At 39.9% G+C, this 26,929-nt stretch overlaps 2 protein-coding genes across 2 annotated transcripts in view; one reads left to right on the top strand and one right to left on the bottom strand.

Moving 5' to 3' along the window:
- LOC112809571 (interferon omega-2-like) overlaps positions 1–26,408 on the bottom strand; it is a 61,790-nt gene extending 35,382 nt beyond the window's left edge. Inside the window, 3 exon segments of the mRNA XM_073881328.1 lie at positions 25,607–25,844; positions 25,847–26,232; positions 26,398–26,408. Of these exon segments, the coding sequence (XP_073737429.1) occupies positions 25,607–25,844; positions 25,847–26,232; positions 26,398–26,408 (635 nt within the window).
- IFNE (interferon epsilon) lies at positions 11,674–13,252 on the top strand. Its single transcript, XM_025853012.2, has 2 exons — positions 11,674–12,296; positions 12,954–13,252. Exons 1-2 carry the CDS (start codon positions 11,674–11,676, stop codon positions 12,958–12,960), a joined length of 630 nt encoding a protein of 209 aa, XP_025708797.2. The 3' UTR covers positions 12,961–13,252.
- Positions 26,409–26,929: the final 521 nt, after the last annotated feature.

Genomic DNA, 26,929 nt, shown 5'->3' on the forward strand with positions numbered 1-26,929 from the left:
CACACACACACACACACACACACACACACACACACACACACACACACCACAGCTTTTCCTGAGCCTGGTTCAGGCCTTCCAAACAGTCATATTTACTTTCTTGAGCATAAGTAAGAATTTTAGGATTCACCTACCAGCTATTGACAAAAGAGTTATGTGCCTATGTGCCAAGGATATGATAAATAACTTCTCACATGTTATCTCAATTATTGCTATGTATTGTTATATATCAACCCTTCTCTCTATCTCAATTTTACAGATGGGGCAATGAGCTCAAAATTTTAGAGATGTGTGCAAGTTCACCTAGCTAAATTACAGAGCTAGAATTAGAGCCTGTGTCTATCTTGATTCTAAAATTGTTCTCTTCCTTGTGACATGTTTACATTTGCCCTTCTACTCAGAGTCCCTCTGCTTGGATGATATTTCTTCCTTAGTTGTTAGCTGTGGTTTTCTCAAGACACTGTAAAATGTAAAATGAGAAGCACTCAGGGAAATGAGAATACCTTAGAGTCACGTGGAGCTGGGTTTTAATTCTACTTATGACCTAACCATCTTTGTTGTGTCTTTGTTGTTTAGTTGTTAATCCTATCTAGTGACATTTTCAGATACTGTATTTTTCAAATCTTGAATGTCTCTTTGGTTCAGTTTTTTATTTTCCATTTCCCTTCTCATTGTATTTATGTTCGTTTTCCATGTGGATCTTATTTATAATAGCTGCTTTAGTATCTTTGTGTGCTATTTCCATCATCTCTCAGTCCATTTCTGTTAACCCATTTTTTCCTGAATATGGGTCACATTTTCCTATTCCTCATAGGTATAGTAGTTTTATATTGAATGCCAGACATTGTGATTTTATGTTTTAGTGTGCTGGATTTTGTTGTATTTCTTTAAAGAATTTTGGGTTCTGTACTGGCAGGCAGTCATTGGTTGTAGATTAGTTGGTTTTTTGTGTGTTTTTTTTTCCCAGTCTTGTTCTTAAGCTCTTTCTGGACAGGTCTAGATGAGTCTTAAGGATTAATTTAGCTTCCTATTTGAGAGTGGCTCTTTTGGGGTTCTTTATTGAATGCCCTATGTGTTCAAGAAGGTCTCCTCTAGGTGGCTGGCGGGAACTTGAATGATTTCTGACCCCGGTTGTGCTCTTTTGCTTCAAGGTCCATGATAATTATTTTCTTCCTCTGGACATTATACTTGTTGGGCCTTGTAGGGCTTCACCTGATGTGTGCACAGACTAGGATTCACCAAAGACTCAAGAGTACCCCTATGAAAATTTCTGGAACTTTTTCTCTGCATAGCTAGCTCCCTCATTTTGGGTACTCTACTCTGCACGTTCTGGCTGTTTTGGCCTCCCCAAACTCTGATCTCTGTTTCTTCAACTCAGAGAGATTGTCTAGGGAGGCCCCTCCTCCCTGCTGCCTAGTCTAGAAATTGCCTCCAATCAGAAAGCCTCATTTGCTTCTCATCTCCCAGGAATCACAATCTTAAACTACCTATCATTCAGTGACTACAAATAGTTGTTACCTATATTTTGTCTAGTTTTCTAGTTATTTACTGTGGGAGGGTAATTCTTGATCCTATTACTCCCTCATGATCAGAAGTGTAAGTCCCTGTGGTTGGAAATGTTATTTAACTTTTTTAAATCACAGGTGTTTTTTTTTTTCTTTTCATTTTTAAAGAGGAGATAAGACCTACCTCTCAAGCACATTTTAAGATTAGAATTAATATTACTGTATTCTCTTTGTACTGCACAACATTTGGATTTAATATGTCTGTGTCTTGATTTCCTTATTTGTGCAATGGGGATTGTAATAAGACTTAAATCATAGAGTAATTGTGTGGATTAAATGAACTAGTATCTGTATTACATGGTTCTAAGTAACTTTGCCAAAAGTAATGCCTTGCACACAGTAAGAGTTATAGGTGTTAGCTAAATAAATAATTTTAGACAATTGTGGAGATGTTGTCTGCTGTCAGAAAGAAAATAATCCTACAATTAGCCAACAGCAAACACACGTGGAGTTTAGAGGACATACAAGAAATTTCTTAATTTTCCCCACTGAGATACTTTTCAGTTTATAGAGACCATTTTCATGGTTGTCCAGGGCTCCATCTCTCTTCTCCTGCCCTTCATTTTCCCTCAGTCTTAACATCTTTTGCCTTCCCTGCCCAGTTACCTGGTTCACTACTGGCTGCATGATGAAATGTTTTCAAGATCATGATGACCATTCTTGCAAGCATCTTTGAAGAGCTTTGTTGTACCTTTTACTGTTGATCTTAGAAGAGATTAGGTTTTTTTAATTTTGTCAGAAGGGATCATATATAGCAGAAATCTTTCTCTTGTTATCAGGACCACTTCTTATAACTTTGATGTGTTTGATGTGCTAAGCAACAGATGTTGCCTTACAATATTTTATCAAAGAATCCTGCTGAGGGTTGGGGGTAAAGAAAAGAAGGAGGTGATAAATACCAAATCCACAAAGCTTTTTGAGAAAATATGTATGTAGCATATGTAATATATATTAAGTGGTGGCTATTATTTGGATATTGCCATGTGAGTGGATATGTAAGTAGCATTGTTATCTAACCAAGTATTAATATTAAGACTAGAGAAAATAGGAAGTCATTTGCGAAATGTGATCAGGGAAATTTAGGTGGACTATATTGCCCCTGAACCTGATCATTTAGGTATAATCCAGACTCACCTATTATCAATTCCAGGGTTTAATACTTCCACTACTCTCTTACTAATATCTTAGGGTCCCTTGTTTCATTATCATTCAGTTGAACACCCCCTGACAAAGTCCCAATCCTGGGTGAACTGTGGACCTTCTCTGCTTCTATTTAAAGCAAGGTAAATTGATGTTATTATTAACTAGGGTCACTAAGCAACCTAACCAGGTATATTAGTTAACTAATACACACATATACATTAAATATGAAATATAATTATATATTATTTTGATACCTACTTTTTTGCCCATTCTTCCTGCTAAAGACCAAGCCTGCCATGAGTTCCCTCTCTTTTTCCTCTCTCTACTGGCTTCTTCCGGTCAACAGGTTGCCTTTCTTACCTTAAAAACAAACCAAAATAAAAAAAAATAACAAAGCCTTCCAAGATTGAACATCCCATTCTTGTTTTCACTTTATTTTTCTCCTCCATGGAGTGATCATATTTTTGAAGGCATCACTAATTGTTTTTTCCATTTCATCTTAAAAGCATTAAAATCTGTCTCCCACCCAGACTATTCTGATGAAAATTCTATTTACGAAAGTCACTAATAACTTCCATGTCATTAACTCCAATGTGTGCTTTCAAGTACTTCCCTTGCTTATCCACTCAGCAGCATTGGACACTGTTACACTGTCCTTTCTTGAAGACTGATTTCCCTTCTACTGATCTAGATACTCTATTTCCCTTTGTCGTATCCTCTTCTCATTCCTTAAATACTGGTGTTCCTCGGGGGTTGATCTTAGGCGACTTGCTTTTGTCACTCTGTATATGGAAGTTCTAAGCCAGGCGGTCTATAAATGGAAAGAAAAGATGCTCCCAACTGATCTTATTCTGATCCACTTTTTTTTTTTTACGATTTTATTTTTCAACAGAGAGAGACAGAGAGAGAGGAAACACAAGCAGGGGGAGTGGGAGAGAAGCAGGCTTGCCGCGGAGCAGGGAACCCGATGCGGGACTCGATCCCAAGACCCTGGGATTATGACCTGAGCAGAAGGCAGACGCTTAACAACTGAGCCACCCAGGCGCCTATTCTGATCCACTTTTATGTTATGTTATGTGTTATAAATTCTTTATACATTACTGTTTTTTCCTTCTCATCCTACCTAATCCAGTTAAGCTCTATTCCAGGGATCTTTATCACTGGCTCACAGAATAGGCCTAAATAGTGATAGGAAGATAATAAGCAATCAATAAAACTTTGTTGAATGAGTTAATGTCATGAGGTCCAGTACATGTTGCGTAAGTGCTTTTAGAGCATGCACCCACTTGATCCTTCTTTCTTTGGATTAATTGACATTTATTGAAAAAAAACATTGATGGAAGGTAGGCTTCATCTTATTTCCATCTGTGATTGATTAACAGGGGACTGTGCTTGGAGAGCTATGTTGAACGTACTTGTCCAGGGGTCAGGGGAAAGAGGTGTTGCAATCTATTAATACTGTGCCTCATACAACATAATAATATCATTTATAGAGCATGGACCATGTGCCAAACACTGATAAGCACATTATTTCAATTAGAGGTCACAACAGCTGCATGAGATACTGTTATTACCCTTGTCTTTGCATTGATATAACTGAGATACAGAGATGTTAATAACTTGCCCAAGACCACACAGCAAACAAATGGCAAAGTTGAGATTTAAATGTAGTCTGTCACACTTTGGAAGCCATGGACTTAAGCATCATGCTATACTCATAAGGTGGAGTGGTAGTCTTTTCTTTCCCTGTATTTTTGCCATTCTTGGCCTAAATTAAACTATGAAGATGGGACAGAAGAACAGTATAGGTCATGTTAGTATGGAGAAAGAAGATTACTCTGCCCAATGAGGCCTCAGTTATCACATCTCAAAAATGAATTATTTCATTAAAAAATACATACACAAGCAAACACACACATACTTTTTTCCCCTTTTGAAATAGTCACAAAAATTGCAAATATAAGAGAATCTTGGTTTTGTAACTAGTTAAGAGTAAGCTGCCAGTCTGATGCCCCAATATTCTCACACACTCTAATGTGTATTTCCTATAAAGAGGAACATTTCTCCTGCATAACCACAATGTCATCATCAAAACTAAGAAATTAACATCCTGGGGTACCTGGGTGGCTCAGTCAGTTAAGCATCTGACTCTTATTAAGTATCCAACTCTTGATTTTGGCTCAGGTCATGATCCCAGGTGTGAGATTGAGCCCCAAGTCAGGCTCCATGCTGAGCATGGAGTTTGCCTAAGATTCTCTCTCTCCCTCTCTGTCTTCCCATCCCCCACACTCGCACACTCTCTCTCTAAGGAAAAAATTATAGAAAAGGGAAATTAACATCGTTACATTAGAACCATGTAATACTCAGCCTTCATGTTTAGATTTGTCCAGTTGTACCAATAATATCCTTAATAGCAAATGGACACTGTTAAAAATCACTGTGGGGGCGCCTGGGTGGTTCAGTTGTTAAGCGTCTGCCTTCGGCTCAGGTCATGATCCCAGGGTCCTGGGATTGAGTCCCATGTCAGGCTCCCTGCTCAGCGGGAAGCCTGCTTCTCCCTCTCCCACTCCCCCTGCTTGTGTTCCCTCTCTCGCTGTGTCTCTGTCAAATAACTAAAAAAAATCTTTAAAAAAAAATCACACTGTAGTGTTCAGTTGACATATTCTTTAGTTTCACAGAGTCTCCAGCAATCCACCAACTACAGTTCAGGTTTCCTTCCCCAACACTGGTTCCCACAGGGGTTTCCACTTGTGACTCTCCTTCGGAAAGCTGTTAGTCCCTGGATTCTCCTGCCTCTCTCCCCAGTTTAGGGGGCATTGGTTTGCCCTGTTCTTCCTCTATCTTATGGATCCAAAAAGAGTGATTGATTTTTCAGTCTGCTCAGCTTTTTACTTAATAGGATAGAGTAATGACTTCTAAGCTCCTTATATGCAGAATAGGAAACCAGAGTCCCTTTAGTCTCCTTTAATCTGGAACAGTTCCTGTCTTTCTTTCACAACCTTAAACTGTTACAGGGCAATTATTCTGTAGAATGTTCCTTAATTTTGGTTTAAGTGATGTTTCCTCATGATTAAATTCAAGTTATTTACATTGGTGGAAATAGCCCAGAAGAGATGTTGTGCTATTTTGAGTTACATCTTATAAGGTGGTGCATGATTTCAATTTGTCCCATTATTGATGAGGTTCACTTTGATCCTTCGAATAAAGATGGCATCTAGGCATTTTTTTTAAGATTTTATTTCTTTATTTTGATAGAGAGAGACAGCGAGAGAGGGAACACAAGCAGAGGGAGTGGGAGAGGGAGAAGCAGGCTTCCCGCTGAGCAGAGAGCCCTACGTGGGGCTCCATCCCAGGACCCTGGGATCATGACCTGAGCCAAAGGCAGATGCTTAACGACTGAGCCACCCAGGCGCCCCACCATCTAAGCATTTTGATGTGACTGCCAGGCTTTCCACTATTTAACTCATTAAAACTAGTAAGTATTTAGGTAGCTATGTGAGGTAATGGATATATTAATTAGCTTGACTGTAGTAATCATTTCACAATGTACATGTATATCAAAACATCATGTTGTATACCTTAAATATATACAACTTAAATAAATAAACAATCAAGTAATTTCTAGGGCAGTATTTTGAAACTTTGTCCACAAGAACTTTGCCTTCCTCACCCCACTTTGGCTGTGACTCTTCACAGAAACTGTACCCCCACAGATACTCCACTCACTTTTCTCAGGCTCCAACACCACATGCCAGGTTAGCTCTCCATATGGACGCTTGCCTCATCCTTTTTGAACCCTGGCATCCCACTCTGGACTACCATGCATCCCTGCCCCTTCCAGCACAATGCTTATTTTTTTCTGCCCATCTATTGGCTTTAGGACTAAATTTTTCAGGAAGGGAACAGGAAGCAGATACTATAGGTCATTTAAGATCACTTCTAACTATAGCATTCTAGAACAGATAAATTTATATGGTTAAATATTTGCAAGTTTATGCTCAGAAAATGGGGGTAAATGTGTGTTGAAACCACTGGGACAAAGGACCATGCCTGAAGTAATCACCGAGCCTGGGGAAAGTGAGGCACTGAGTAGCCTGGACAGGGCTAGATGTGTCAGATGGGGACTCAGGCCAGAAGCACAAGATCCAAGAGGAGGCAGAGAAGTCAGGCCATCCATAACAATAACCCTCAGAAAGGGAGAGGTGATGACAGTGAATAACCAGAAAGCAACAAATGTCCATTAAAGCATTCAAGGCAGGAAAAGGGAAATATTTAACAAACCTTAATATGAGTTAGAGTGATTAGTAATCTTATGCATTATGGGAACAATTCATTTTTTCAAAGTAATAATGTGTTGCTGACCACATGTTATTAAACCACTAGATGCCATGAACTTTTTGATTTCTCTTGCCAACAGTGCAAGTTGATAACCAGGCTCTAAGTAATTGATGTTATGCTGCCATCCTTTGGTCGACTTTAAAATGTCTTCCTTACTAATGAACTATTTGGTATGTTTTTAATATACAGAGGTAACCAGAATTTTAATTACAGCATTATATTTTTTAGATTGACAATGTTAAATATGTGAAAAAAGGTGAGTAGATAAAAATGTATACTTGTGCAATAAACTTAAAAGTCATTTACGAAGTCCGTTCTAGTCAGATAGATTGCCACTCTTAGTTTATTCCATTTTCTTCAAAGACTTTGTCTTATTTTTAGACAACTGACTGAGCCACCCAGGCGCCCCTAGCTATACCACTTTATTTTTATGGTAGTTTCTTTAGGGCTTAAAGTTTATATATCTTTATTTAGCATATTACAGTTTATTTTCAAATAATACTACATATGGCTTAAAGTTCAGTGCAGAGGATATTACAACAATATATTTCTTTCTCCTTCCTCTCATCCTTTTTGCTATTGTTGTCACACATTTTCATGTTTTAAACCCCACAAACATTGATACTATATGTATTTTAAATAGCCAATTACATTTTAAAGAGATTTTTAAAATGAGAAAATATTTCATCTGTATTGACTGATTATCAAGTATTTACCCACATAGTTACCCTTTCTGGTCTTGTTCATTCCTTTTGGTAAATCTAAATTTCTATTTGGTATCATTTTTCTTGAATAACTATTCTTCTTCTTGAATAACTTCCTTTAATAATTATCGTATCTTGGGTCTGCTGGCAATGAATTCTCTTGGCTTTCTGTTTGTCTGAATAAGTATTTTGTCTTCAGTTTGGAAATATATTGTTGCTGAGTACAGAATTCCAGGTGGAGATAGCTTTTCTTTCAGTACTGTAAAGATACTGTTCCACTGTCTTTTGGCTTGCATGACTTTTGAAGAGAAGACGGCTGTCATCTTAATTTTATTTCTCTGTGCACCATATGTCTTCTTTTTCCCTGACCGATTTTAAGGTATTCTTTCTACCATTATATTTCAGCAATTTGATGATAATGTGCCTTGGTGTGATTTTCTTCTTGTATCTTCTATTAGGATTTTCTTAAGCTTCTTGAATCTGTGGGTTTATCATTTTAATTAAATTTGGAAAAGTTTCAGACATTTTTTATTTCAACATTTTTTATCTCCTTCTGGGACTCTACAGAAATATCAGACCCATTCAGTATGATCATATAGGTGACTGATGTTCACTTAGTCTTTTTCTCTTTTGATAGTTTCTATGGTGATGTCTTTGAGCTCACTGATACTGTTTTCTGCAGTATCTTATCTGAATGTTAATCCATCTAGTGTATTTATTGCTTTAGGTAGCATGTTTGTCATCTCTAGAAATTCACTTTGCTCCTTTTTGATATCTTCTATTCTTTCTTCATCACATTCATCTTTTTTCCTATCTTGTTGAGCTTATGAGGTAAATTTATAAGAGGTGTTCCAGCCTCCTTGTCTGCTAATTCTGTCATTTGTGTCATTTCCAGGCATTGTTTCTTGATTATCTTTTCTACTGTTTTTAGGTCCTGTTTTCCTGCTTCTTTGTATGTCTGATAGCTTTTGACTAGATTCAGAACATTGTAATTTTGACATTACTGGATTTGTGAAGTCCTTCATATATGGTTGGGCTTTGTTTTAGGACATAGTTGAGTTGCTGTGAGGACACAGTTTAGTTACATAGTTGAGTTACTATGTTTGATTCCTTTGGGGCTTGCTTTTAGTATGGATGGAGCAGACTTCAAAGTCTAGGGCAATGTCCTCTCACTACCAAGGGACTATCCTCATAAGGACTATACTCACTGGTCCCTATTCTAGGAAATCTGTACTTTGCCTGGTGGAAATATGAAATATTCCCAGGCTTCTGTCCACCCTGGGGATAGTTGGCCCATTCCTTTCTGAGCATTCTTTCCCTGGTCTCCAGATCCTAAGTGACATGGGCTCTAGATATTCTTAAAAAATGCTGTGTGTATGCATGTGTGTGTGTGCATGGGCTTGAGTGTGTATCTGTACACATGGCTGTGCATGTGGAGGGTCATGAATGACATTCAGAGCCCATGAGACAGTAAAGCCTGGTGCATGGGTCCCTTTTGTCTAAATCTAAGGACGGTATTAAGGGAATCCACTGCAAGCTTACACTACTTTAGAGAAAAACAATGGAAAACTATCAGGATAGTGAAAAAAAAGTGCTAAGTATTAAGCATCACTGATTAAGACAAAGTCTTTGGGGACACCTAGGTGGCTCAGTCAGTTAAGCATCTGCCTTTGGTTCAGGTCATGATCCCAGGGTCCTGGGTTCAAGTCCCATGTTGGGCTCCCGGCTCAGCAGGGAGCCTTCTTCTCCCTCTGCCTGCCGCTCCCCCTGCTTGTGCACTCTCTCTCTCTGACAAATAAAATAAATAAAATCTTTTTAAAAAGCGGTATAGCTGATAAACCAATAGTGGAGATAAAATGGAATTATTTTTTGTAATCAATCCCAGAAAAGGGGAAAAAATTAACAATTAAAAAATAAATAGCAATATGGTAGATGTAAATCCTGCTGTAGTACATTAATTATATTTACCTATGTGCATAACCACATTAAATGTAAATGTGACAAGTAAAAAAGTAGCCATATATGAGACAGAACAAGAAAGGCAATTTTAAAAAGATATACAGTGCTGTGAGGATCCAGAAGAGAGATTATAGCTTCTTTTTTTTTTTAAGATTTTATTTATTTATTTATTTGACAGAGGCAGCGAGAGAGGGAACACAAGCAGGGGGAGTGGGAGAGGGAGAAGCAGGCTCCCCGCTGACAGGGAGCCTGATGCGGGGCTCGATCCCAGGACCCTGGGACCATGACCCAAGCCCAAGGTCTGACTGAGCCACCCAGGTGCCCCGAGAGATTATAACTTCTTAAAAATAAAATCAAGGCTGTAAAGAAGAAGTAATCCTTAGTCCTTGCACAGACAGGTACTGGGGGTGAAGGAGGTGTGGGTGATGTTTCTGAGAGAGAAAGCATCCAATAAACACACACACATACCCTGTCTAGCTGCATTAAGGAAATAGTGAGTCATTAACCTTATGTGGAGTTCAGGTTCCCTCACACAACATTTGGAGCAAGAATGGGAGATAAGATTGGAAAGGTAGGTTGGAGGCATATTCAAGAGGATTTAAAATATGGAACTGGGTATTTGCCATTCAAGAGGCATTATTTATTTAAAGATATTGATGTAAAATTTACCATAGTTATAGGTACCCTAGGGAATATACACTAGCCAACTGCCCCCGATCTGTTTACATATAACTTTATTATTTATAATGGTTACATAGCAGGGCACCTGGGTGATGCTGTTGGTTAAGCATTAGACTCTTGGTTTCAGCTCAGGTCTAATCTCAGGGTCATGAGATCGAGCCCCAAGTAGGGCTCTGTGCTCAGTATGGAGTCTGCTTGGGCTTCTCTCTCCCTCTCCCTCTCCCCCACTGTGCACATGCTCTCTCTCTCTCTCCCTCTCTCTTTCTCTCAAATAAATTTTAAAAATCTTTTTTAAAAATGGTTACATAGCATTTTTTAAAAAATTTTATTTATTTGAGAGAGAGCGGGCACAAGCGGGGGGAGGCAGAGGGAGAAGCAGACTCCCCACTGAGCAGGGAGCCCAATATGGGACTCGATCCCAGGACCCTGGGATCATGACCTGACCTGAAGGCAGGTGCTTAACCGACTGGGCCACCCAAGCACCCCTACATAGCATTTAATTATATGGATTTACCAACATTTATCTAACCCTTCCCTTATTTTTGGACCTATAGGCCATTTCTAATATTCTGCAGTTACAATAATTTTATAACAACTTTCTTTTGCTAATTTTTTTCTCTTTCACATTACCTTTCATAGGCCAGAAACTTAGATATTCAACTGCTTGAGTAAGATATGAAACAATTTAAGATTGCTCATATGTATTTTAAGGTTAATTTGCTCAAACATTTGTGCAAATGTACAGTTCTACTTGAGGTTTTAAATTTAGTAGTCTGTATAGATTTTAATTTTTCCCCCCGAATGCCCTATAGGTGCTGCTAAACCTCTGATAAGTATTACTCAGATATATATTTAATATAGATATTTAAAGAGTACTCCTTTAAAAAATACTCTCAATAAAAGAACTTTAATAAGCTTGACTAAATATTTAGAAAGCATATTGTGTTGAGTGAAACTTTGTATGTAATAGGGTAATAGAAAATCATACTGGATGACTAGTCTGTAATTATCTGAAGGAACACATACAATGAAACAAGTTCTTTTGGTTACTTCGTCAAACAGCCAACACAATGGGGAAAGTGGAGGAAATGTCCCATAAACGCTATAAAAAGGGAACCAGAAAACCTAACATGTAATCTTAGAGTAATGACAGCACTAGAAAACAAAACCTACAAAAGAGAACACCTTCCAGAACTATCTGAGATGCATGAAAAGCAAACATTCACTAAAGCTGGAGCTGTACTAAGTCTGTACAGAGATAAGTGGCATATTTGACCTTCACCATGATTAACAAGCATTTCTTTGAAATTGTGTTAGTGCTGTTGGCCTCTTCTACTCTCTTCTCCCTCGGATTGAAACTGGCTCTCATCCAACAAAGAGTAAACAGAGAGAGTTTAAAACTCTGGAATAAATTGCAAAAATCATCAATTCAGCAGTGTCTAGCACAGAGGACAAACTTCCTACTTCCCCAGCAGTCTATGCATCATCACTGGTACCAGAGAGGACAAGCACTGGCCATTCTTCATGAGATGCTTCTGCAGATCTTCATCCTCTTCAGGGCAGATATTTCTCTGGATGGTTGGGAGGAAAGCCACATGGAGAATTTCCTCACTGAACTTCATCAACAGCTGGAATACCTAGAAATGCTTAGAGGCCTGGAAGCAGAGCAGAAAAGTGGCATTCTCAGTGATGAGAACCCTAGGCTGCAGGTTAAAATGTACTTCTGGAGAATCCATGATTACCTGGAAAACCAGGAGTACAGCCGCTGCGCCTGGACCATTGTTCGAGTAGAAATCAACCGGTGTCTGTTCTTTGCCTTCCAACTGATAAGAAAGCTAAGAAAACAAGAAATGGATTCCTTGAAGAATGTAGAGCAAGAGCCAACTGCAGGCTTTAAAAGCATAGGGTAAGTGGAGGGGTGGGAGGACTTTTCCAGACACTATTATTCCTTTTTTTCATAAGTTGGTAGTATTGTTTTGGTTGTGTGTGTGTGTGTGTGTGTGTGTGTGTGTGTGTATTTTAAACCTGTTCTTTAAGATTATGCATATTGACAATTGTCTGTATCTTGTAATGTCACTTTGTTTTTTCTATTCATCTTAAGTTTTATGAGTTAAAGTGGATTCATTAACGTTTCATAATTGGTTCTTCAAATGGGTATATTTTCATCAAAGTTGACCAGGTAAATAAAATGAAATATGTCTCCACTGTAATAATACTTTTCTTAACATAGAACATCCATTCCAATGATTCCTTTGCCAGAAATTAGTAGACACAATGAAAAATACTAGGGATAATGTGCACTGCGAGATTTGAAAATATCAATACACACTGAATATTTGTTACAGGTGACACAATAGAAATAGGGCCAAGGGACGTAAGCAAGCAGATTGCAGAGGGAAAACAAATGCATGAGAAGAGATTCAACCTCACTTCAGATTATTGATCTCATATTTTCCCACAATACCATCCTAGGTGGGAGATAGCTGATGAGGAGGGTTTTTTTCTTTTTCTTTTTACTGCCTTTTCACAGCAGCAGATTCAATGGTCTTTCTCCTTCTTAAAGAAGCTGAATATAGAGACTAGGATACCCCAGGTGCACCCCGTGACAGTAACCGTCTTCTCAGGAAAATGATCCAAACCAAGTTTTTGTCTGGAGGGGTTTCTGTTCCTCATGCCTGTGATTGTATGAAATCAGACCTACAACCGTAACCCAACTGGATGAGGAATACGATGTGAACACAAAGGAAATCAAACCTCTGAAAGATAGAAGATTCTAAGGTAAAAGATGGCAGACTGGTTCAGTAATCCAGAAGTATAGATGTTTGGTAAATACAGAGATTTGGGGGGCATTCTTGGAATTGCCTTTGGCTGAAATGAGTCATTTAGACCAAGTTTTCTCCCCTGTTATCCAATGACTGGATGTGGGAGGAAGAAGGCTCAGACACCTCACTCACCCTCTGAAGGGTCGTTGCAGCTTCATAGCCCCGTCCCCCACCCAGGTTTTGACTGAAGCCATGTTGTGACTGGCCTGAAATTCAGCTTTTCCTCTCTTCCACCTCTGCCTTCTCTTATTATATGTGTTGTGCCCATAGCCCTCCCTAAAAAAAACTCCTTGCATGGCAACTTTGTCTCGGAGTCTGCTTTCTCAGCACCTGACTTCCAAAAGCGTTAATCCACAGACCTTCCATTTGAGGCCATAGAAAAGCCAAATTCAGGGACGCTGGGGTGGCTCAGTCGGTTAAGCGTCTGCCTTTGGCTCAGGTCATGATCCTGGGGTCCTGGGAATGAGTCCCGCATTGGGTTCCCTGCTCGGCGGGGTGTCTGCTTCTCCCTCTCCCTCTGCTGCTCCCCCTGCTTGTGCTCTCTCTCTCTCGCTCTCTCTCCCTGACAAATAAATAAAATCTTAAAAAAAAGGAAAACCCAAATTCACATATTGCCTTGGTCAAGTATATATTAGCTTCCTAACATGTGTTACTATCTCATTCTTGCTCTTTATGACTCCTTAAAATTTTTCACTTCACAGAAAACCCTTAGAGTCTGATTTGCCTAAATCTGTTTGCCTCTCCAGAGCACAACTACTACCATGTCACAAATCACACTGTACTATGAGGGATTACTTCTCTTTCAACAAAAGTATGACCTACTTCAGGGTGGGGAAATGACTTCTTAACTCTTTGCCTAGCACATTCTTGAACACATAAAGGGACAATCTAAATATTGAATGAATAAGGACATTTAAAATGCATGTTAACAGAAAGAAGAGATATACAGGGGATGCCTGAGTGGCTCAGTCGGTTAAGCATCTGCCTTTGGCTCAGGTCATGATCCTGGGGTCCTTGGGCTCCCTGCTCAGTGGGGAATCTGCTTCTCCCTCTCCCTCTGCTGCTCGCCCTGCTTGTGCTCTCTCACTCTCTCTCCTTAAAAAATCTTAAAAAAAAAGAAAAATATGTAAATACCATATTGTCATGGTCATTTATATGTGTGAGAAGACACTCTACCTCGAGATGAGGAAGTCTTGTTTATGTGTCTGCTAAGAGGTTAAGTTCTTATTTTTGTTTTTCAGTTTGTCTACTTTTCCTGTATGGACAATTTGGATAAGCTATGTCTTGCAGTAAAAAATAAAGTCTCTTTCTTTCTCTAATGAAAGATTGTTTTTTATCCTTGTATGGTATGGGGACAATAAGATAATCACATGACATGTAGAGCAGAAGTGCTGGTGGGAGCCCCTCTTCTAATTGTTCTGCTTATCTGAGAAAATCCTTTCCTGAACCCACTCTTCACGGGCCTTTGATCCCTGTCTGCTGGTGATGGTTAGTCATGTTTTCAACTGCCAATTAATATAGAAACCACTGACACTAAACTTGAATATTTCCTATTCTCGGTTCACTTAAAAAAATGTAGTAGAAAAATATAAAACAATACATGTAAATAGTGTAAATGGCTCACTTTTACAGTTGTATAAAGTGTAACACTTCTCCCATTTTTCTGTTCAAAAGACCACTTGTCTTGTTATTGTCCAAGGTGGGTGGCTGCCAGTTTTTCCACCCACTATTAGTAGAGATTTGTTGACAAAATTCCTTATTTCTTTGGCTTGTATACCTGAAACATTATGGGTAAGGAAGATAGCCAGCATGTAGTATCTGGAGACTAGTAGCCAGAGTCACATTACAACGATGCAAGGGAGTGATCATAACACAAAAATGGTCCCATGGTTTTACCTTCAATTCAAGAAGAATCCATCTTCTTAGAAACCTGTTCAGACAAGTTTTAGTCACTGGAGGTGGAGATGTGTACCTCTTGGGAAGGGTGAAGCAAGGTTCAAGGAGAACAAAGAACAGGGTTAGCCTTGACCCATAAATCATGTGACTTTTTCTACCTAAGAGAGCTAAGTGCACATTGTTGTAGTGAAATTTATTCCAAGTTTCAACATAAGCCTTATAATTAATAAGGTCTTTCCCTAGGAGAAAATTTAATTATTCCAAATAACAGAAATTCATGTGGGTTCTTGTCAGATAAACAAGGTAGTTATCAATGTGGATAAAAATATTTATGATCAAAATGGAGTTAATTTGAGAGCATTAAAAATTGAATTCTTAGCTGGTATATTATTCAGTATAGTGGACTTATTTTAGTAACAGCTCCTAATCTATTGTCACTCCTTGGGAGGAAGGTTTGAGTGGAAGAGAAAGAGGCTCACTGAAACTGGGAAGGAAATAAGCATATTTCCAGAGCAAATTATGGGATTACATGAGAAATACCTTGAAGGACCTATTTGTGCCCACTAGAGGGGGAAGAAAAAGAAGATGCATTCTTTGGGTGGGATAGGGTTCAGGAACTGAAACAAAAAAGTCCTCAAAATACCTCTGGCTAAGTGGATTTCTACTATGGGTTGAAATTAGAAGGGCAAAGGGAGGTGTTTGGACATTTCAAGGTTTCAGCTGTAGCCCTCTACAGGGAAATTGTCTCAGAAGACACACAAACTAGGGTCCTGTGCAGGAAGGATGTTAGAGATTTCACCAACAGATTCATCTCTAAGTTCTGGGCAAAAAGTTCCTTGAACACTTGGGCCCATATCTGAGGCATTAGACATCAAAAACCACATGTGGCATTATCCATACATGGGGTAGAGCACATGGTTCCCGAGGAAAGAGTTCTTCCCTAAAGCATCTCTCTCAGATTGTTGTGTGCAACTAATGCCTAATATATTAAAAATAAACAAAACATAAACAAAAAACACTAACTGTCCTCATGACCCTGAGGTCAGACCTGAGCCGAAACCAAGAGCCGGTTGCTTAACCGACTACACCACCAACATGCCCCAATACATAATTTTTTTAATTTTTTAATTTTTAAAAAAATGATCAGCCTTTTTTTTTAGGATTTTATTTATTTATTTGACAGAGAGCACAAGCAGGGGAGCAGCAGACCGAGAGAGAAGGGGAGGGAGAAGCAGGCTCCTCCCTGAGCAGAGAGCCTGATGTGGGACTCAATCCCAGGACCCTGGGATCATGACCTGAGCCGAAGGCAGACACTTAACGACTGAGCCACCCAGGCGCCCAATACATAAATTTTTTTAAAAGTCTGTCCAGTAAAGAACTATCAAGAAAATAAAAAGACATATAAAAAATCTCAAAAAATATTGATATTAATATTTTCAACATAAAAAACTCAAAAAAGTTTAACAATGCAATAGCAATGTCAGCAAGAAATACAGAAGCAATTTACAAAAGCAGATATATTACAAGTAGATAATATACATAGATAGCCTTCCTAGGGATCATACATATAAATGAAAAAATCTGATAAACAACAAGATGGTTTGGAGATGGTTGGGCTAAGAGCACACACCTATACACAGTAGAAGTGTAAAATTTTCAAACATGGGTGGTTATTTTGGTAAAATCTACCAAAATTTTTAAACCACTGGACCCAGCAAATGCAGTTCTCGATATTTATATTACAGAAATACTCTGTCCATACATCTGCCTAAATGTGTGCCCAAATTTATTTATTGCAGCATTATTTTTATAAAAGATAACTGCAGCCAAATTAATGTGCTCTTATAAAAGATTAGATAAGTAAACAATGGGCATTCCATATTATAGACTACTGTATAGCCATTAAATTCATTTACATAAAGAATATTCACCTGCATCCAGGCTCATGTTAAATACTAATGCATAGATTGTTTCAAATTTTTCCCAGTAGTCTGTTAACCTTAAAAAAAAACAACTGCCAGTTATTTACCAGAATAGTTTATTCAGGAATAGCACAGAATTGCAATCAGGCACAGCAAGGTATAGCAAAACAGTAGGCAAGTTTGGAATAAAAAGAAGGAATGTAGGGGTGCCTGGGTGGCTCAATAGGCTAAACGTCTGCCTTCGGCTCAGGTCATGATCCCAGGGTCCTAGGATCAAGTCCCCTATAGGGCTCCCTGCTCAGTGGGGAGTCAGCTTCTCCCTCTACCCCTCCCCCCTGCTTGTGCGCGCTCTCTCTCTCTCTCTCTCTCATGCTCTGTCTCTCAAATAAATATAGAACCTTTCAAAAAAAGGAATGTACTTTTATAGAGAAAAGTGGTGGGGGGCATGGGGGGAGCTGTTATAAACAAAATTCCATTGGAAAAAACCAGGAGCTCAAAGTATAGTGGCTTCTCATTGGCTGAATTGTGACTTATTTCTCATTGGCTGGGCTTTTGCCAGGGGAGGAAGAAAGTTTTCTTCCTCCTGCTGGAATAGTAAAGTAGTATTGGCTTACAAGGTCCATCTCTTCCTATTGGATTTGCAATTGACTTTGGTCGCAATGGTAAGGCATGAGAGTTGCCTGTGTCCAACCTCCCAACTCCATTTTGGTGAGGTTTCTCTTTATTAATTTTCACATGTTGTATAGAAAAATCCATGTTACTGATCACATTATTGATTGTGATAACTAGCTTAGAAACAATGTGTACAAAAATGTTCTGTCATTTTATTTAAACAGCAAACGTATTTATGGGAATCTAGAATAAGTACATAGTGCAAAATAAAGGGGAAAGGCAGGCTTTAAAATGGTGATGTCAGCCTAATACCAGTTCTATGTTGTTATTTACGATCTAATCTGACCACATCACACCATCCAATATAATTGGTTTTTAAGGGAATTTGGGGAACTTTTTTTCCATCCCGATTTTAATAACTTTGTTCTCTGGTATCCCTTTGCTAAGAAGCATATTGGAATGGCTTAGGGCTGGTTAAAAAAAAAAAGCTTTAGCTGTCTTCATTAAGGATGAATAGAACATGGTGCTATGTTAATTAACCAGATGCATTAAGGCATATGAATATCTAGAGTTACTTTCTCAATGTTGACACACTGAGCAAACCATTCTAGTGACTGATGTTATTCTGCCCTCTAGTGGTTAAAATTGAAAATCCCTGTTTGACTACATTCCAGGAAAACAGCTTTAAGGCAGGATCTTTATGAAATTTTCCCCTTAAAAGGACAAGCCAAAAATGAAAAACAGCACGGAAAACTTGATGTATATACATGATCAAATAATCAGAGCAGAAATATTTTGATCTCATCATATTTCAGATTTGCACTGTTTTGCCCATTACATCATTCAAAAGTTTTCAAAACTGCAACATTTCAACTCAATTTTTTAAAACGTTTTTCTTTTCTTTTTAAAACGTTTTTCTTTTCTTTTCTTTTTAAGATTTTATTTATTTATTTGAGAGAGAGAATGAGATAGAGAGAGCATGAGATGGGGGGAGGGTCAGAGGGAGAAGCAGAGACTCGATCCCCCGACTCCAGGACCATGACCCGAGCCGAAGGCAGTCCCCCAACCAACTGAGCCACCCAGGCACCCTTTCAACTCGATTTTAAGCATTCACAATCAACAGTGGAGTCCTACAGATGCTTCCCAGTGCCATTTCCTGAACAGAGTACATATATTCAAGCCTTAAGAGAGTAAGGTTTTTCAAAGGCAGAAAAAAGAGACCACACAACATATCCAAACATAAATAAAGCTGACCAAGTCTTAGTATTCTAAGTGCTTTTTATACACTATTTCCTTGAAGGCACTAGAGTCTTTGCTGCTTTAGTTCAATAGCTTTCATCCAGTTCAGGCAAACACCTACACAGGCAAACATGTATGAATGACACAGAATCGCTTCTGGACCAGCTAACTCAGATTTTCCCAGTGTTCACAGATATTTCAACCAAGGTTATTTGTTGACCTTCTAAATAGTCAGGTGGCATTGCCTACATCCCCCTATTCTCCAGCCCATTCTCTCGACATTGTTCTCCTATACTAAGCCTCACTTAGGACGGATGTGGCTATTTCATGGTGCTTCCTAAACCTCAGCTTGCCTGGACATATTTCCATCTTTCTTTTGTAGATATGACCGAAGGAGTAGCTTAAATAAGAAGCGGTACCAGAATGAGATCGATATACATCAGCTGAGAGCTCGCCAGGTCTATGACTCAAGCTGCACAGTTTTACTATGCACAGTCTCCTTTTCTAGTTCTTGTCTATAAACCATGTCTGAGTCTTTACTGGTCCATGTTCCCAAACTGTTACAGTAAAACTGGGGGCTTATCATTCTTTGACTTACTCTAGCCAGGGGCCAGTCAACAGCTTTGGGGATAGGATGAGGAGGCTGGGGGAGGGAGATTATACTCACTATTGACTCATCTACTTTACCTTAGAAAGTGGGGAGAAATCAAAATATTCTTTAAGTCAAAATTTAGCCATCAATAAGAAATTTTCTCTAACTCAGTGTGATTTTAATTTAAAAAACTCAATATTAACTCATAATTCACAATCCTTGCAAATCTTGCTTCTTCCACCAGGCCTAACATTTACTCCATTTTTTCTGTCATCCCCTCTGCCCACATACATACACCTTCCTCAAGATAATAATTACAAACTTTACTTCAAGAAATATCCTATATTTTGTATATATCAACACCAATCTGGGGAAGTCACCTTATTTTAGTTCAAGGAAAAAGACAGATATAAGGTCTCCTGCCCAGGGCACAGGTGAGCACACCGAGCATACCCTTGCTCTTTTGGATCCACTCTTCCTACTTCTTTGCCCAAAATATTCCCTCCTGTCCAACATAAAAATCCCATTGGCTTGTTTTAGCTTCTTTCCAGTTCTGCTTTTCTTTCTAGTCAATGCCTCATCCTGAACACACAGGATAAAGAATCAATCAGACAAATTCAGGATTTTCTTTGGAGAGAGTCCCTAAGATAAGAAAGAGAGTGAATGAATTTTCCCATGTTAGTAATTTCTGTTTCTGTTGCTACCTAATAAGCTTTTTTCCCTTTTGTGTCTTTATGTACAACACATAATAATTATGTGTTGTTGGGGCACCTGGGTGGCTCAATTGTTAAGTGTCTGCCTTTGGCTCAGGTCATGATCCCAGAGTCCTGGGATCGAGCCCCACATCAGGCTCTCAGCTCGGCTGGAAGCCTGCTTCTCCCTCTCCCACTCCCCCTGCTTGTGTTCCCTCTCTCGCTGTGTCTCTCTGTCAAATAAGTAAATAAAATCTTAAAAAAAATAATTATGTGTTGTTGAATGAATGAATGAATGAATACAAATAAATGAGGAGTATCAGGATCTTGGCAGGAGTGGTGGTGATTAAGCACTGCACATGAACTGACAACCTTTGAAGGCCACTGCTTGTATGCTGAAGATACTCAGGGAGATTTTTCTGGTAGTCTGCCCATGTTCTCTGAGATTTCAGAGTATCAGGGGAGGCCATTCTGTGCTACAACATCTCTGGTATGGGGGAAGCCTCTTAGGTGGTGGTAACATTCTTGGAGTTGTCAAAATAAGCCATCTATTTTTGCCTTTAAGTGAGTTCAATCTTCATCTTCAAATACACTTAGAACTCTCTTAGAGCTAGAATATTTTGTTACATACAGCATTTATGTTAAGTGCCTGGAGATTCTCCCTCATCCTAAGAACTTAATGTATCTATTGGTCCTGAACAAAAATGCTTCACTGAGATTCTACCCCAGAATCAGTCTGGGAAATATAAGTATTCTGGTTTCTCGTGTAGATCTTTCCTGGAAAAACATCACCTCTCTTGCACTTTATGTTTGCATTGACTCAGATACAAAAATTGAACACATGAACACATAACTTTTGAGAAATTGCATGCATTGGGATGGCTGGGTGGCTCAGTCAGTTAAGTGTCTGCCTTCAACTCAGGTCATCATCCCAGGGTCCTGGGATCGAGTCCTGCATCGGCCTCCTTGTTCAGCAGGGAGTCTGCCTCTCCCTCTGCCTGCCACTCCCCCTGCTTGTGCGCTCTCTCCCTCTCTGACAAATAAATAAATAAAATCTTTTTTTAAAAAATTGCATACATTGTTACAAAATAAAGTTATACATTGTAATGAAAACATTGTTCTATAAAATATAAATACCATGAGCAAAATAAAATATGTAAAAACAAATTTAAACCTGTCAGATAATTCATATTTCTTTGCTTTTAAGGTCACTATTGTTGATTCCAGGTTTCCGTTTTCGGTTGGTAGCCCACCTTCTGAAATGCATAACCACCTGGACTTTGTATAAATCATTTGTCACTGTTTTGTGAGAGCCTAGTTCTCTTCTGTTTTTCCTTAGTTTTCTTTTTTTTCAAATAAAAGATGGTTTGTTTGTTTTTTTAAGATCCTATTTATTTATCTGAGAGAGAGAGCATGAGTCAGAGGTGGGGGAGTAGACTCTCCTTATAGCAGGGAGCCCAACATGGGCTCAATCCCAGGACCCAATATCATGACCCAAGCCGAAGGCATACACCCAACCAACTAAACCACCCAGGCACCCCTTTCCTTAGTTTTCTTTACAGGTTTGTTAATGAAGAGAAAGCACCTGCTGATTTCCACTGTGACAATTGCTTAAACACAGAGATGTTAACACACATTTTCCTGGAAGCAACACCTTATTTCTCTCCTCCACTTCACAAACAAGCTTAGAGAGATAATCTTCTATACATGGTATCCCTAATTCTCATTCTTCTGTTTCCTCTTCAACCTACACCTATCTGGTTTCTACCCCATTAATTCCACTAAACCAGAACCATGCTAAGGTCACCAGTGGTGTCTGCTTGCAGGTCCACTGGGACAGTTCATCCACACCTGCCCCACAAGCACCACTCTGACCCGTATTCCCTTCAGGAGTCTTGTCCCCATGTGACCTTTCAACTGCACTGGCCCCTCCCACCTCAGTGCCCTTGCAGACTTTCCTCTGCCTGCCCATTAAATGTTGAGAGTCTACAAGACTACATTTGGGTCTCTTCTCATTGTCCTCTCTACTTAGAAAATGACTACATCCATTCCCTTGCCCTCATTCGCAGATACTCAATAAGGAATCCCAAACTGACACCTCCCTCATGGCATTTTTGTAAATTCTAGACCCACATTCCCAAATGCCAGTAAGACTTCTGCATTTATATGTCTCCCAGGCACCTTAGAAAGGACACCTAATATTATTTTTCCTTTCCAGCATCATTTGTATCTAAAGCTTCTTGTGCAGGGACGCCTGGGTGCCTCAGTCAGTTAGGCATCTGACTCTTGATTTTGGCTCAGGTCATGAACTCAGGATTGTGAAATGGAGCCCTGGGTCAGGCTCTGTGCTGGGTGTGGGGCCTGCTTGAGATTCACTCTCTCCCTCTCCCTCTGCCTCTACCCCCTTCTCCAGCTCTAAAAATAAATAAATAAATATATAAAAATAAACAAAGTTGCTTGTGTAAGAACATCATTTTCCTTTGCTTCTCTTTGTAGTTTTTAACATAATTGAAAATAAAATAAACAGTAGTACCATATTTACGTATCCTTCCCTGTGAGACTAAGTTTCAATACAGCAGGAACTACATGTGCTTTATTTATCTCTAGTTTTTTTTTCATTAAAAAATTTATTTATTGATTTATTTATTTGAGGAGGGTACACAGGGAGAGGGAGAAATCTCAAGCGGACTCTCTGCTGAGTGTGGAGCCTGACCTGGGGCTTGATCTCACAACCCTGAGATCATGACCTGAGCCAAAATGAAGAGTATGAGGCTTACTGACTAAGCCACCCGGGTGCCCCTTTTCCCATTTTTTAAATTTTTTTATTTTTTTTCATTAGTTTTTGATGTAGTGTTCCATGAGTCATTGTTTGTGCATAACACCCAGTGCTCCACGCAGAACGTGCCCTCTTTAATACCCATCACCAGGCTAACCCATCCCCCCACCCCCCTCCCCTCTAGAACCCTCAGTTTGTTTTTCAGAGTCCATCGTCTTTCATGGTTCATCTCCCCCTCCGACTTACTCCCCTTCATTCTTCCCCTCCTGCTATCTTCTTTTTTTTTTCTTAACATATATTGCATTATTTGTTTCAGAGGTACAGATCTGTGATTCAACAGTCTTGCACAATTCACAGTGCTCACCATAGCACATACCCTCCCCAGTGTCTATCACCCAGCCACCCCATCCCTCCCACCCCCCACCACTCCAGCAACTCTCAGTTTGTTTCCTGAGAATAAGAATTCCTCATATCAGTGAGGTCATATGATACATGTCTTTCTCTGATGGACTTATTTCACTCAGCATAACACCCTCCAGTTCCATCCGTGTCGTTGCAAATGGCAAGATCTCATTCCTTTTGATGGCTGCATAATATTCCATTGGGTATATATACCACCTCTTCTTTATCCATTCATCTGTCGATGGACATCTTGGCTCTTTCCACAGTTTGGCTATTGTGGACATTGCTGCTATAAACATTGGGGTGCACGTACCCCTTCGGATCCCTACATTTGTATCTTTGTGGTAAATACTCAGTAGTGCAATTGCTGGATCATAGGGTAGCTCTATTTTCAACTGTTTGAGGAACCTCCATCCTGTTTTCCAGAGTGGCTGCACCAGCTTGCATTCCCACCAACAGTGTAGGAGGGTTCCCCTTTCTCCGCATCCCCGCCAACATCTGTCGTTTCCTGACTTGTTAATTTTAGCCATTCTGACAGGTGTGAGGTGGTATCTCATTGAGGTTTTGATTTGGATTTCCCTGATGCTGAGCAATGTTGAGCACTTTTTCATGTGTCTGTTGGCCATTTGGATGTCTTCTTTGGAAAAATGTCTGTTCACGTCTTCTGCCCATTTCTTGATTGGATTATTTGTTCTTTGGGTGTTGAGTTTGATAAGTTCTTTATAGATTTTGGATACTAGCCCTTTATCTGATATGTCATTTGCAAATATTTTCTCCCATTCTGTCGGTTGTCTTTTGGTTTTGTGGACTGTTTCTTTTGCTGTGCAAAAGCTTTTTATCTTGATGAAATCCCAATAGTTCATTTTTGCCCTTGCTTCCCTTGCCTTTGGCAATGTTTCTAGGAAGAAGTTGCTGCGGCTGAGGTCGAAGAGGTTGCTACCTGTTCTCCTTTAGGATTCTGATGGACTCCTGTCTCACATTTAGGTCTTTCAACCATTTGGAGTCTATTTTTGTGTGTGGTGTAAGGAAATGGTCCGGTTTCATTCTTCTGCATGTGGCTGTCCAATTTTCCCAGCACCATTTGTTGAAGAGACTGTCTTTGTTCCATTGGACATTCTTTCCTGCTTTGTGAAAAATTAGTTGACCATAGATTTGAGGGTCCATTTCTGGGCTCTCTATTCTGTTCCATTGATCTATGTGTCTGTTTTTGTGCCAGTACCATACTGTCTTAATGATGACAGCTTTGTAATAGAGCTGGAAGTCCGGAATTGTGATGCCACCAGCTTTTCTTTTCTTTTTCAACATTCCTCTGGCTATTCAGGGTCTTTTCTGGTTCCATACAAATTTTAGGATTATTCGTTCCGAAGATTTTATTTTTAAGTAATCTCTACACCCACCGTGGGGATTGAACTCACAACTCTGAGATCAAGCGCTGCCTTTCTACTGACTGAACAAGCCAGGTGCCCCAGTTCACCTCTAGTTCTTGACCACAATTACACATTTGTCATTTAGATACTCTATTTTGACATATGCTGAATGGAATGGATGAGTAAATAAATTTTACTATCTGTTCTTCAATAACATTTACAAAACAATTTGGATTTTGATTTTAGAGCAAACAATCCAATAAGTTTTATTGGTAAGTATTTAATATGTAAAACAAAGTGCAAATTTAATAACATGGAAGGTAAATACATTTTGTAAATTTTAATGCAGTGAAAAGATAAACATTTCATTATGTATAATTTTTGATCTATAAATATGATAGGTACAAGAAGAAATGAATGAATGAATGAGCCAGAAAGTATCAGGGCAGTCATCTCTTAGGAATTAATGATCCTGAAGCTGGATTTTTTAACATATATTTTTTTAAGATTTTACTTATTTATTTGACAGAGAGAGACACAGCGAGAGAGGAAACACAATCAGGGGGAGTGGGAGAGAGAGAAGCAGGCTTCCCGCTGAGCAGGGAGCCGGATGGCGGGGCTCCATCCCAGGACCCTCGGATCATGACCTGAGCCGAAGGCAGACACTTAGTGACTGAGCCACACAGGCGCCCCTTTTTAACATATTCTTGCTTCATACTATTCACGAAATATTTGCTGAATTAAATTCAATAAATTCTCTACTAAGGCAGAAATGAGAGCCCCTTGCAGTGGTGACCAGACATAGGTGCGGGGTGGCGGGGGGGGGGGGGGTTATGGCAAATTTGTCCGTGACAATCATTTCAAGATGACCCCACGTCCCTTCCCTAATTCCTAACCTGTCTTGCCAGTTGGCGGATGAAGACAAGGATCTCATGATTTCCGCTCTGACAATTTCCCAGGCGCAGTCGCTGTACTTCTCTTCCAGGAGACGGATTTCCCGGAAGTACCTCTTCAGGGCCGATGTCGGGCGGTCCATTCCCAGGGCAGAATCTTCCGGTCCCACAGCCCACAGCAAACAGGAGTCCAGGTCTGGCAGCCGCCGATGGAGGCTAGAACGCAGCTGGTCCAGCAGGGGGAGCTCCAGGCAGCCGAGGAGTGCTCCGTGAGGAAGAGGTTGAAGGTAGGCTGGAGCAGCCCCTGGAGGAAGGACGTAGCCGGCCGCTCGCTGCCCTCCACCATCTCCCGCGGGAATCTGAAGGCGTTTCTGTCCTGCAGACAAAAGAAAGGGGACAGTCTCCTTACGTGGCTCAGAAGCGCGAAGTGCTCCCTGCTCACCAGCGCGTGGCTCTGAGGCAAGGCACAGCCCTGAGAGCCCTCAGGGCCGCAGGTGAGCACCCCCAGGGCGGGGAGCAGAGAGTGCAGGAGCGCCACGGGGAAGACGAGGCTGCTGCTGGTCTGGCCAGGCTGGGCATCTGGTGAACCTGGGGCCGAGGTTCTCTGAAGACAGGCTTTCCCAGCATGGCTTTTCAGTGGGGAACACAGAAATTTCCACTTTCTGAACGTTCCTCTTCGCTTTTACTTACTTTTTGTTTGTTTTCATTTATGTATTCTCCCTATTATCTAAGAAGACGTGTTCCACCTAGATCATTATTTTCACAACAGAAGCTTATTTTCCCAGTAAACTTACAATGGGTCCATCGACGTGGCTACTTAGCCAAATGAGAGACATCTTTGTCTTAAAGACTGAGGTTGTGTAGGTATGTAAGGACTCAATACACACCCACCTACACACATATCTATTTTACTATAGAAACATTGCTCTTCTGGGAGCCCGGGTGGCTCAGTTGGTTAAGCGACTGCCTTCGGCTCAGGTCATGATCCTGGAGTCCCAGGATCGAGTCCCACATAGGGCTCCCTGCTCAGCGGGGAGCCTGCTTTTCCCTCTGACCCTCTTCCCTCTCGTGCTCTCTCTCTCTCTCAAATAAATAAATAAAATCTTAAAAAAAAAAAGAAATATTGCTCTTCTTTGTGTGAGGACAAAATTTGGCCTTGATTTTGGACGAAGTGTTTACCCTCCTTCCCTTACACAGGGAGACGGGCTCCTTGGTGTCTGTGGTTTTGAATCTTGTTAGGTACCGACCAAACCAGGTATGGTACAGAAGCTCTCTAGAACCAGAACTGAGTTTTATTTACTGTTATAGTCACAACAGAGTCTTATG

The sequence above is a fragment of the Callorhinus ursinus genome, unplaced genomic scaffold (genome assembly GCF_003265705.2).
Source record: "Callorhinus ursinus isolate GAN/ISIS: 27379988/994484 unplaced genomic scaffold, GSC_fseal_2.0 scaffold42, whole genome shotgun sequence".
Taxonomy (NCBI): domain Eukaryota; kingdom Metazoa; phylum Chordata; class Mammalia; order Carnivora; family Otariidae; genus Callorhinus; species Callorhinus ursinus.

Bases quoted from the DNA above. Each gene is read 5' to 3' on its own strand.
- IFNE (XM_025853012.2), top strand. From the start codon at position 11,674: ATGATTAACAAGCATTTCTTTGAAATTGTGTTAGTGCTGTTGGCCTCT.